Raw genomic sequence first — 11,484 nt, forward strand, 5'->3', positions numbered from 1 at the left:
ATGTCGAAAAGAGCTTTGGAAGAAGGATATAAAAGACTGGATGTGGATAAAAAAGTCAAAAGTATGGCCAGCAAAGCGTTTCGATTGAAGAGAACCCAAGATTATGAAGGCTCGTTTCCGGTATATAAACAACCTGAGGAAGTGACATCGTACAGCATAGATGGTGAACGTCGTGTGTGGTTTGATAATCGAGAAATGGTAGCCCTCCTCTTTTTTTTTTGTTCTGACAACTCATTTTGTTTATGATTAACAGTTCGTTTAGAAATACTACTACCCACCTACCGGCAAGGATTTGAACCATGGCTACAAAGACATGGTGCAACGCAATGACACCATTTCAGAACATTTAGATACGTTATTGGATGCACTTACCCATGTTCGAAACCAAACCGAAGACAAGGAAAAAACCACTGCCGATTTTGTAAAGTCTAAACCATATTGCACCCCCCTTCCAGTTTAAATTGATTTTTATTATTATTATGGTAGATTACTTGGCGTGGTATTATGACCAAGCTTCTGTGTACACCTTATTCTAGAAAGGAAGGATGGGAACTTCGCGCTACAAGATACAATGTAAATTTATATATTTGTGTACAAGTGTATTTTCTTCAGAGTCTTATTATATAACTTTAGGGATCGATTTATATTGAAGAGCAAACCACAGCGGAGAAAAGACAGGAAGAAGACAAAGCGTCCGATCGACAACGGTTAATGAGCTATTGGGGATATCGATTCGAGACGCTTTCGACGCTATCCAAAGCACCTCATCAAGTCACGAAAGGCGATCCGGAATTACAGCAGCGGCTTGTCGATAGTGCGAATACAAATATTCAATACTGTATCGTGGTTAAAACAAGATTGGGCAAGAATTCGATTCTGATGGGAGCAGAAGTGGATTGTTGTCGAGACGTGAAACCAACGGACCCGTTGGCACAACCAAGTAATTACATTGAGCTGAAAACTTCAAGGGTTATCCAAACCGACCGAAACCAGTATTCGTTTGACCGATATAAGTTGTTAAAGTTTTGGGCCCAGTCCTTTCTTGTGGGAGTGCCTAGAGTCATCTGTGGCTTTAGAGATGATGATGGACAGATAGTAGACGTCGTACAGTACAAGACGTTGGAAATACCGCGTCAAGTGCGCGAGAAACCCAACACCTGGGTAAGTAGGTGTACCTTAACTTCTTTTGTATATACTCATTGCATAAATTGTAGAATCCATCGGTTTGTTTGAATTTCGCTAATGAGGTACTGGATTGGATTCAACAAGAGATTAAACAGGATGATGCGAGTGTGACTTGGGCAATTAAATTTAATTATCCATATCAAGAAATTACGATGGAGTGCACAGGCCATTCCGATGTATTTTTGACACAACGCTATGTAGATGGTAAAACGCAGCATGAACTAGGTGGTCCACGGGTAAATGTGCCTGTCTCTAGATAAACACAAAATTTTTTAATGGTTATGTTTCAAGTAACTGACAGTGGCTTTGAAACGACCCTGTCTTCGGAGTTGTCTTTGTTTTTTATTGTTTTTGTGTGTGTAGTGAATTGACAACAATTTGGGGGCTATGTTATGATGTATCTTAATAGATCGGGCAACAAATCTAATGATCGGTTGTGGTCACAATTTAATAACAACATGCAAATAATATACATAAAAAAAAAGGAACCTGGAAAAAAGGATTATGGGCGTTGATTTAATAATCTATTAATAGGTCCGCTTTCTTTTTTCATATATAATAGAAGAGTCTTTTTATAATTAACTCAGGTTTTTTTTTCTTCTTTTTTTTTTTTTTTTTTTTTTTTTTTTTCTCTCTCTCCTTCTACCTTTTGTTAAATATAGAAGGTAAATAATTATTTTTATATAAATTTTTTATAAAAAGCATCGAAAAAAACTTACACTCCTTATCACAGTTATGGGGCGTAAAAAGATCCAAATAGAGCATATTAAAGATGATCGTAACCGACAGGTTACATTTTTAAAGAGAAAGCACGGGTTAATGAAGAAGGCGTATGAACTCAGTGTGCTATGTAACTGTGAAGTGGCATTGGTCATTATGCCTTCCAACAACAAGTTAATTCAGTATTCTAGCTCTGATATGAACACTCTACTGACCAGGTTTAAAGAGGTAACTCTTTCTTGCTGTTTAAAACATCATTCGATTAATATTGAATTTATTTAGAATGACTTACCAAGAGAAATCAAAACCAACGGAGACTTTGTTGAGCATGGAGAAAAGGCAGATGATGATGTACTCTATTCTGATACGGAAGAGGGACAACATATCGTCATGCCTACATCCAATACAACAACTACTACTACCACTGCTACGCAAATGGTCCCGACTCAGACCGGCATGTCATTTTCATATACTCCCAATGGAGGTTACACAGTGAACCAACCATTGATGATGCACAATGTCAGTGGCCAACCATCATATGATTTATATCAACATAATCAACATATGTACATGCTACAGCAACAACAACAACAACATCATCATATTCAGCAACATATCCATCAACAACAACAACAACAGCAGCAGCAGCAGCAACAGCAACAACAACAAATTCATCATCAGCAACAACAACATATTCAGCAAAGGCAGTATGCCATGATGCGGGAACACTATTACCAACACACACCTGCACTCTACCATTCTCCAAATTCTTCCCCTGTAACCATTGAACACGAGATTTCACCAGACCAGTCGCCAAGGTCAGAGCCTGGAACACCCGATAAAAGGCCGAAATTAAGGGTGACTATACCCACACAGAAGGAGGAGAAGGAGAGGGAGGTGCCAGCAGAAAAGCAAGACCCAACTAGTCATAATAATGTAAGTTTATAATAAGGGGTTTGTGTGGTAGAAAAGACACTAAAAGCAATTATATCAAATAGTATCCTTATTCTAGTTTGCCTCCGCCCTCTGCTTTACCTTCTCAATTTGTACAGAATCTGCCTTCCCCCTCTACATTCTACCCCGAGTTTTACCAATCAAATTTCATCATGAGCCCGATCCATCACGCTGGTCCCAACTCTGCAAACGCTTTTATGATGCCGACTTCACCCTTCAGAGAAAGCGGAATCAGAACAAGCGAAAGGTACGGAATCAATTCCATCCTATTTACCAAATTATCTCCTAACCATTTTGTCTCATCGCATAGCTCTTTTAGAAAAAGGTCAATTCACCAGTCCATTGCTGCTGCAGATTATCCTGATACTCCAAAAAAAATCAAAAGTGAAAACTAAATATCACATTTACACACACACACACACACACACACACACACACACACACACCCTTTTGTAAATTAACACACACACCTTTTCAATATAAATCATTTTGTACAGTTTTTTAAAACAATAAAAAAATAAAAAGTCACTTTTTTTTCCGTTTACTGTTTCTTTTTTGTTTACTTTTTTATTTTACTAAAATGAACAAGGAACAAGAAGAAGAAAATAGACAGCTACAAGAGGACGAAATAACAGCGTTGGAATGCATCTTTCCAGACTCGTTCAAAAGGGATGCGAGTTCACCAGACGCCTTCATGTATACCCTGAATCTCGATGAAGGCCAAGTTGATCTCCGTTCGCCTCGAAAGCTGGTACTGCGGTTCTTTCTACCCCCTACCTACCCTAACCAGGATATGCCCATTTACGAAATTTCGTCCATTTACTGTGGCACCAAAAAGATAGACAATGACATGATGGACGCTATCGATGCTGGATTTCAGTCTCTCTTTCAACCCACCGAAGTAGTGCTGTACGAATGGATCAGTTGGCTGACCGATTATCTGGAAGAGCACGTGAAGCCTGTCAGCGACGAGGAACCTGTCAACAATAATGATAAGCTCACGATACCACCCATAGAGAATTTGGACTTGCAAGACCACGATTATGATCCTCCACAATCAGACCTTATACCCGAGGTTATTATTATGATTACTATATATGAAACATAGAATGCAAAAAAAAAAAAAAAAGCTAAAGAAATAATAATTATAGGTGGATGATAATGAGGAAGATGAAGCGCATGATAGGCCCACTGTGCGCTCTCTGATGGGCCCTAATGCATATCATCACGAAAGCCCACCCAAGATATTCTCAAGTGAACCTCTGCTAGATCGCAAATCGTCCTTTATTGCTCATATAGCTCAGGTACATAACGTACACGAAGTCAAGGTTGTGGTTGCCCACCTGTTGCAAAACAAAAAGATTGCAAAAGCAACTCACAATATATTGGCTTATCGTATTACCATGCCAGATGGGAAAGTACTTCAAGATAACGATGATGATGGTGAATCGGCTGCTGGCGGTCGTTTGTCCCATTTGATGCAGATATTAGAGGTAGAAAATGTGGTTGTGGTTGTGACGAGATGGTTTGGTGGTATTCATTTAGGTCCGGATAGATTCAAGGATATTAACAATGTTGCACGTAAAGCACTAGATGAATGTGGTTATATCAATGATAAACATGTAAAAAATAAGCAACAGCATAAAAAGAATAATAATCATAGAAAGTAAAAATAAAAAAATCTCCTTTTTTTTATTTTCCACAAGTATTTACAAACATTTCTTTCTTTTTTTTTTCTATCTTCCTTAGAAACCAGGAGGACTAGTTCTGTTGGTTAATTTGGTGAACTTTGGCACCTTGTGAATTGATTTACGATAACCTGCTGCAGCACGACTGAAAACTGTGTATTTCTCTCTGGCAAGCATTTCGGATTCCTTGGGAAGAGCAAGAGCTTCATCCAAGGCTTTACACTTTACGCCGGATTCGGCAACTGCTGCAATAACACTATCAACGGCTCTAAGTCTCTTACGCACATTGGCTTTTCTGGTGTTTGACATGCGGAAAGGATTTTTCCTATAGTTTTTTAATTAATAATCAGATCTTTCTCTCTCTTTTTGTGTGTGCATGTGCGTGTATATGCATCTGTACCAAAGTAAGCCACCTTGGGCAATGGCAGAGGGTCTGAAAGCACCAAACATTCTACAATACGGTTATAACAAAAAAAAGAAATATCTCTCAACCCCTCCACCCATCTTTTGAAGTAACCGGGGCAAGCAGGTCCCCTTTCTTTCTATTGGTCAGTTATTCTGCACTGCACATGAGTTGACTGCAAATACTTGGATACGAAAGGTGGCTTATGGCTCTGAGTGTGAGGGAGAGATAATAATTCTATCCCTCAAAAAAATTTAGAATATTTGCTTTATTCTTAACACACATACACACACCATGGTTGAAGCTAGTATTGAACAAACCTATCTCCCTCTTGGAAAGCAATTAGCTGCCAATGGTAATTCGAACACAAGCTTATAATAGACCTTATATTTTGGTTTACTGACTCTACACATAGAAAAAAAGACTCGTGATAAAGCTATCCGTTCTCTTCGCAAGTTTTTGTCTGCTGGTTCCAGCATGTCCGAAATGGACCTTTATAAGCTTTGGAAGGGTCTCTTCTATTGTAAATATGATAACGTAAATGACAAAAGCACTAAGACACAACCATTAACCATTTACCAAAAAAAAAAAAAAAAAAAAAAAAAATAGGTTTCTGGATGTCAGATAAACCATTGATCCAACAAACTTTAGCCAACGATCTCGGTGCCCTTGTCATGGAAATGCCTGCCGCTAACGCCATTCCCTTTTTAAAGACATTCTGGAAGGTTCATTGTCAAGAATGGCACGGTTTGGATAGAATTAGGTACACATATACACATGTATAAAAAAGTGACAGTCTGTAACTAACCTTATTTGATTAAGACTCGATAAATATTATTTGCTTTTACGTCGTGTCATTTACTTTTCTTTCCAATTCTTGGCTAGAGAATCATGGGATACTGTCTACCTTGAAGCCTATACTGATATGTTACTTGAAGGTCCTTTGAGGTAGAAAATTAAAAGCAGCAAATCACAATATGCATATATGCTAACCCTCTCCCTTTGTTTTCATAGTCCTACAGATAGAAAGAATCCTGATGCCATTAGATACCATATCATTGAATTATATTTTGAGGAATTAGAAAAGGTTTTGGATGATGTTCGTGCCAGATTGGAAGATGAAGATGATTTGGATGTACCTATGGAAGAACTCAGCAGACCTTTCACCGTGTTGGCCAAAGAAGGTTCTACCAAGGTCTTAAGGACTAAGGCCAAGGAAGCCCTTGCCGCTCATGAAATGGAAATGAAGGCTATGGCTGAAGATTCGGGTGATGAGGATGAGAAGGCCTTATTAGAGGAGGACGATGATGAAGAGGAAGAGTAAAAGAACTGTTTTTCCGAATCCTCTGGAATTTGTACATTTATTCAAAACAAAAACATTGCATAGCTTGGTAGAATTATATACACACATATAAAAAATAAAATAAAAAAAGCGTATTAAAAAAACAATAGTCTTGGGAAAGAGCTGTATCACGAAGTACCCTTCGAAGAATTTTATCGGCAGGACTTTTTAGGATAGCATCAATAAATCGAATACTATGAATTTGTTCATATGGCACCACTTGATCTGTAACAGATTGCATAATCTGTTTGCCCACCTCTTTTGACAGTTGAATTTTTCCTTGTAAACTCATGTAGGCACGAGGTAAATCGGTTGCTTGAGGGCTGTCATAGATGCCAATTACTGCACAATAAGCAATGACGAGCGATATCAGCCAATATCAAATAACCCGAGTGACAGCTTCTTTTGAAAAGAACAAGATAAGAAAACTTACCGAAAAACCTGCTTTTTTTTTTTTACCTTTGTATTAAATTAATTCTTTAATAAGATCTACGATAAAAAAAGGAGTGTGCTTTATAGAAATCACATCCTGAAACACAAGCTTCTGAGAGCTGAGTTAACACAATGCAATAGATGGGAAAAGTGACGTTACATAAATCAAGTGAGGCTAGAGGCCGTAGGTCCGGATTGGCAATCTGAAGAACGCCTAAAGATCCGTTTTTTTAACTGTATGCTTGACTAAAAACCAAGCCATTCTAAAAAAAAAATTACTGCGATTACAATAACAGTTTGATGAAGATTTTATTTTATAAAACAAGATATTAGATGATGATATATTATAAATAAATTAATGAATAAGGGTGACACTACGCTTGGGCCATAAGCCATTCTTCAGGGTTCTCAACGCCGACAAGCTCCTCGATCGAATTTAACAATACTTGGAGTTCGTCTACAAACACAAGACTGTTCATAAGATAAGCACTGTAACTTGGGAACGAAGGGTCAGCTAAATCTTTGGGTTCGATCATGATTTTTTTTTCCAAAAGATTCACAAAACGCTGTCTGGATTCGATAGGCGACATCATGTAAGGAGGCAATGATGTTTTGGCGGACAGTGTTGATGATAAGAGTTTTAAAATTGTCAAAATCGATGAAAGCTATTCTAATATTAGCATCTGTCGATTTTAATTTCCCGGGTAGAATTCACTACTTACATATTCTTTTCTTTCTTTCATAAGAATAGAACCAATATTTCTTCTCCATTCAGGACGGACTTGATGTAATGATGAACCCTGATTTTTTTTTAAAGAAATTAAAAACAGCTAAAATCAACAAGTACTTATATATATTTACCATATTAATCACCAAATCAGACATATTATCCATTTTCTCTACGAGTACCGCGTAACTTGCAGCAGGAAAGTATCCGCGAAGTGGTGGCTCATAACTAGCATGATGCAATAAAATACGTTCTTCTGCAACTTGACGTCGAAGCTCCAACGCTAATTTCCCAAACGCTTTCACTACAACCGGGTGTGCCCTTTGTCCGAGAGGTGCAATTGCACTTGCGCAAAGAATGCCAAATGCCTTTCCAATATCACGAATTGTATGTGCAACATTCTTTCGAAGCTCAACTCGGCTGGTAGGAGGGAAAGGAATAGCAATTAAAATACCAGAAGCGATGATACCCACCAGGACCATGACTAAACGCTTTCCAGCTACAGTCCATACTTTATCATAGGAGGTGGATCCATCCACAGTATATGTATACTCGTAGGAAACAACAAGGAGAGCCGTAATTTTGGTCATCAACGCACCCACTCTGTACTTTGGTACAAAGAAAAACACATGGTACATTGGCAGGAAAAAAATAAAAAATACAAATGTCATGCCGTATGGATTTCCTTGGCAGATTTCCCAGATAACAATACCCGCGATACATCCCACGATAGATCCTGCAACTCTATCAATTAATCTAAAAAAAAAAAGTTAATTCTTTTACTTTTTTAGAAAAAAGAAAGACTTACCCAAATAGAAAAGCACCTGTCATGGGAAACATCCAAAGTACTAATGTGATCATCGTCCACTGACCTCTCCAGTTCATGTACCATAGTGCATCTTGAGATCTCCAAGCAGGAATAGCTAATAAAACAACACCTACTGATGTTTTGAAAGCAAAAAATGTATCAGTATCAGTTAACCATGCACCGAAAATATAGAGGTAATTGAAGAATTTTTGCAATCTTGTAACCGGAGCAGACACATCGGGATCGGCTTGATTTCGACTCGGCTTTCCATCAGAGGTTTTCAATTGAAATATATCCCCTTCATTATCAGCATTATCTCCTCTGCCATCCTGTCGAGTTGAGATACGAGCCAGATCATTTCCACCACCATTTGAGTAATCTTCGATATCCGCACCTACAGCTGCTCCGACCTCGGCTTGAGAGAATAGCCATTTCTTGAGCGTTTGGTGAGGAAACCAAAATCTACTGTGGGTACGCTTTGTTTCCAGGCTTTCGATCAATTCCAAAAGCTTTACTGTATTACTTGCATGTTCCTTAAGGTTGTGAATGTATAAAAATATCAGGTAAAGAGGGCCATTGCGAGGAATATCTGCAGGATTCAATTCCAAAAATTTGAAAAACGCTTTATCACTCTTCGAAATGATCTCAAAGCGATCTAGCACTTGTTGGATCTGCTGCGATGTAATTCTTTCATGTAAAGCGGGCTGAGTTTCCGCCCCGGTTTTTGATACCCAGAGTCGAGGGAATGGCCATAAAATACTGTTTAAGGTTGTACGAGCATGATAATGGAGGTTTCCAATTCTACCGGATCCTTGGTTTGTTGCTTTGAAGCAAATGTCGGTCAGCTCGCTACAAATGGGCTGAATGCTCTCTACAGTGGATGAAAAGGCCTCAAGAATACTAGGGATTTTGAAATTCTTGAAATACATGTTTTTGGTATCCGAATTCAGGTAATTGTTCTTGATGATTAAACTGAGTCCAACCCCATGAAGTGAGATACGCATATTCTTAACAACGCTTGATAAGGCACTACAATCCTTATCCGAAATTCTCGAATAGATAATCTCTCGTTTCACAGCTCGTTTACAATCAATCATTAAAAGTACACCATTTTGAAGACGGGCATTTAAGTTGGGCAAACTTGCACCGTTATTATCAGCTGAAAGTGAAAGAAATGCATCGGAATGCTCCTTAAAAAACAAATTATATCCCCCCAATGTCTTTCGAAGGATACCCAGAAAATTGTTTACACTATCATCTGGCCAAAGTAAGTAATCTACAAGCAGTGATATCGCACCTGCAAGAGCAATGGGTCGTAAAAATAACCACTAAATAATTCCCAAAGAGAAAATATACTATATTAAGACATGCGCTTCATGAAAAAAAAAATATGGGGTCTTACCGTGATCTCCGGGACAAATGGCGCAGACGCGGCACCGTACGTCATGGTGAACTAATACAATGGTTAGTTAAATATAAGATCGACTAAATTGCAAGTTTTGACTTACGGATAAAACAATACAGGCAATAACAGCCGCAAAATTAGCTAGTAAAAAGGTTAGTATCGATTCAAGATGAAAACGATAGTTGATATTTACCTTTATGTATCTTCATTCGGATAAGATTGAGAACAAAAGTACCAAGAAATAGAAACACAGCTAAAACCACAGAGGCCCTAATCTGTATGGGGTTTGGGTTGGTATGATCTCTTGCTAAACTCGCAAGGTATGTACCTAGTAGACTCCATAAAGCAGCCAAAAAACCACCTAATGTACCAAGAAGTACAGCCTGAAAAAAAAAAAGGTTTAGCATTTTAATCGCTGATATAGCATATTTATATTTCGAACCTCCGTTTGAATACCTAGATCATAAATAACCAGATTAGGATATATACTTATAAAAATAGTTGATTTATAATCATATACCTATTGTTCTAACAGGGAAATAGAAGATCACTACGATCGGAACAAGTAACATCGAACTACCAGAAGCAGCTCTTGTTTTAGACTCGAATATAAATACTGTGCCAATCAACAATGCGACTGCGGCCTTGATAGTCTTTCGCATTTGTGCAAACACGGGTAATGATGCCATAAATCTAGAGAAAATACTTGGCCTTGCTACTGCTGGTGTCTCAAAAGGGGTTTGAGGTGTTGCTGGTGGTGGTGGAGCGCTGGATGAGGATGAAGTAGGCAATTCTTCCAATACTTCTTCATTTGGTTGATCAGAAGATAAAGGTAATAATGTATGTTTACGGGATGTTATTGAAGGTGCTCTTGAATTAGAATACGTATTATTTTGTAAAAGCTGGTTTTTAGGATCTGCACTATTATTGATGGTGTGATTAAATTGAGTAGGACTATACAAAGTTGTTTGTGCGTTGGAATCCTCAGATGTAAATGAATTCCATGAGACTCTATCGGTGTTTCTTTGGTTTATAGATATATCCATATCATCCATTTCTGTGCTGTCTTTGGCCATTTTAAATATAAATCACCAAAATATATATAAAAAAAGAAAAAAGAGAAAGAGTACTTTTTTTTTTTGACACCAGCTCAAAGTGTGCATAAATATTGACCGAGGCAACGTGGCGGAAATACGATTTTCCCTACTTTTTTTATTTCTGCTGACAACAAAAGAATAAGGGTAAACTGTTCAGGCCTTCTTTCTTTTTCTTTTTTTTTTTTTAGTCATAAAATTATTGTGATGATGCTGAGAGCAAATTCACCAATTAAATTAACGCACTATAGTAAGCAGAGGCCGGCCGGTCAGAGAAAGCACTGTATCATAACTTTGAGTACTCTCAAGGTAAAATTCGAAAAGCTGATCGACCCTTTTTTTAGGAGTGAACAGCTTTTCTTCGGTGTCCGATCTTGAGAGCACCTTCTTTCTGATAAATAATCAAAGAACCCAAATTTGGGCTTCAGTCCTTCACGCCCACTGTGGTCCCGTATTGCCGCAACAACCAAAACTTCGATAATCTACAATGAAGACAGTAATACCGTCAATGAAGATGGTCTCACTACCTTCAAATCGTCTTTCGGGTCCGTCGTACCGAGGGTACCATTATGCCCCACGTTACATCTCGCGCTAAAACCCAACGAGATTTTTTTTTCAATGGGGGTGTTGCTTTTCACTCGGAAGGTAATCGTAAGAATATTGAAGTTCAACTTTTGAAAAAACGAAAGCATGCTACGGAACACGGAAGGTTATTTCAAGTTAATT

General features: G+C 38.1%; 7 protein-coding genes across 7 annotated transcripts; 4 read left to right on the forward strand and 3 right to left on the reverse strand.

Annotated features, from left to right (window-relative positions):
* Nucleotides 1-1,233, forward strand: EV154DRAFT_419868 (RAI1 like PD-XK nuclease-domain-containing protein; the record flags this gene model as incomplete). The annotated part of the gene is made up of 4 exons (XM_051595923.1): nt 1-198; nt 263-421; nt 487-573; nt 634-1,233. 4 exons carry the CDS (start codon nt 1-3, stop codon nt 1,231-1,233), a joined length of 1,044 nt encoding a protein of 347 aa, XP_051458144.1.
* Nucleotides 1,234-1,920: 687 nt separating this feature from the next.
* Nucleotides 1,921-2,853, forward strand: EV154DRAFT_419974 (uncharacterized protein; the record flags this gene model as incomplete). The annotated part of the gene is made up of 3 exons (XM_051595929.1): nt 1,921-2,133; nt 2,188-2,397; nt 2,485-2,853. 3 exons carry the CDS (start codon nt 1,921-1,923, stop codon nt 2,851-2,853), a joined length of 792 nt encoding a protein of 263 aa, XP_051458145.1.
* A 586-nt stretch (nt 2,854-3,439) lies between these two features.
* On the forward strand, nt 3,440-4,529 carry EV154DRAFT_419955 (ribosomal protein S5 domain 2-type protein; the record flags this gene model as incomplete). Its single annotated transcript, XM_051595928.1, has 3 exons — nt 3,440-3,838; nt 4,164-4,320; nt 4,357-4,529. 3 exons carry the CDS (start codon nt 3,440-3,442, stop codon nt 4,527-4,529), a joined length of 729 nt encoding a protein of 242 aa, XP_051458146.1.
* A 75-nt stretch (nt 4,530-4,604) lies between these two features.
* EV154DRAFT_537823 (mitochondrial ribosomal protein L31-domain-containing protein) lies at nt 4,605-4,997 on the reverse strand (the record flags this gene model as incomplete). The annotated part of the gene is made up of 2 exons (XM_051604235.1): nt 4,605-4,872; nt 4,948-4,997. The coding sequence occupies 2 exons, from the start codon at nt 4,995-4,997 to the stop codon at nt 4,605-4,607; spliced, it is 318 nt and encodes a 105-aa protein (XP_051458147.1).
* A 570-nt stretch (nt 4,998-5,567) lies between these two features.
* Nucleotides 5,568-6,274, forward strand: EV154DRAFT_419837 (uncharacterized protein; the record flags this gene model as incomplete). Its single annotated transcript, XM_051595921.1, has 3 exons — nt 5,568-5,713; nt 5,773-5,898; nt 5,965-6,274. The coding sequence occupies 3 exons, from the start codon at nt 5,568-5,570 to the stop codon at nt 6,272-6,274; spliced, it is 582 nt and encodes a 193-aa protein (XP_051458148.1).
* A 145-nt stretch (nt 6,275-6,419) lies between these two features.
* On the reverse strand, nt 6,420-6,671 carry EV154DRAFT_401383 (uncharacterized protein; the record flags this gene model as incomplete). Its single annotated transcript, XM_051595287.1, has 1 exon — nt 6,420-6,671. A coding segment is annotated over one exon (252 nt), but the record flags the coding sequence as incomplete, so codon positions are not given.
* A 355-nt stretch (nt 6,672-7,026) lies between these two features.
* EV154DRAFT_442545 (uncharacterized protein) lies at nt 7,027-10,758 on the reverse strand. The gene is made up of 9 exons (XM_051596993.1): nt 10,185-10,758; nt 10,107-10,120; nt 9,858-10,047; nt 9,768-9,805; nt 9,662-9,712; nt 8,260-9,587; nt 7,586-8,207; nt 7,447-7,524; nt 7,027-7,389 (listed from the first exon to the last, which is right to left on the reverse strand). Exons 1-9 carry the CDS (start codon nt 10,738-10,740, stop codon nt 7,099-7,101), a joined length of 3,168 nt encoding a protein of 1,055 aa, XP_051458150.1. The 5' UTR covers nt 10,741-10,758; the 3' UTR covers nt 7,027-7,098.
* Between the last annotated feature and the right edge of the window lie 726 nt (nt 10,759-11,484).

Source organism: Mucor mucedo (genome assembly GCF_025094135.1).
Source record: "Mucor mucedo strain NRRL 3635 chromosome Unknown EV154scaffold_40, whole genome shotgun sequence".
Taxonomy (NCBI): domain Eukaryota; kingdom Fungi; phylum Mucoromycota; class Mucoromycetes; order Mucorales; family Mucoraceae; genus Mucor; species Mucor mucedo.

Excerpts from the sequence above, each read along its gene's own strand:
- EV154DRAFT_442545 (XM_051596993.1), bottom strand. The coding sequence starts at position 10,740 with ATGGCCAAAGACAGCACAGAAATGGATGATATGGATATATCTATAAAC. Across the intron at positions 8,208-8,259 it reads ACAGGTGCTTTTCTATTTGG|ATTAATTGATAGAGTTGCAG; the intron begins GTAAGTCTTTCT and ends TTTTTTTTTTAG. Across the intron at positions 7,390-7,446 it reads TGAAAGAAAGAAAAGAATAT|CTTTCATCGATTTTGACAAT; the intron begins GTAAGTAGTGAA and ends ATATTAGAATAG.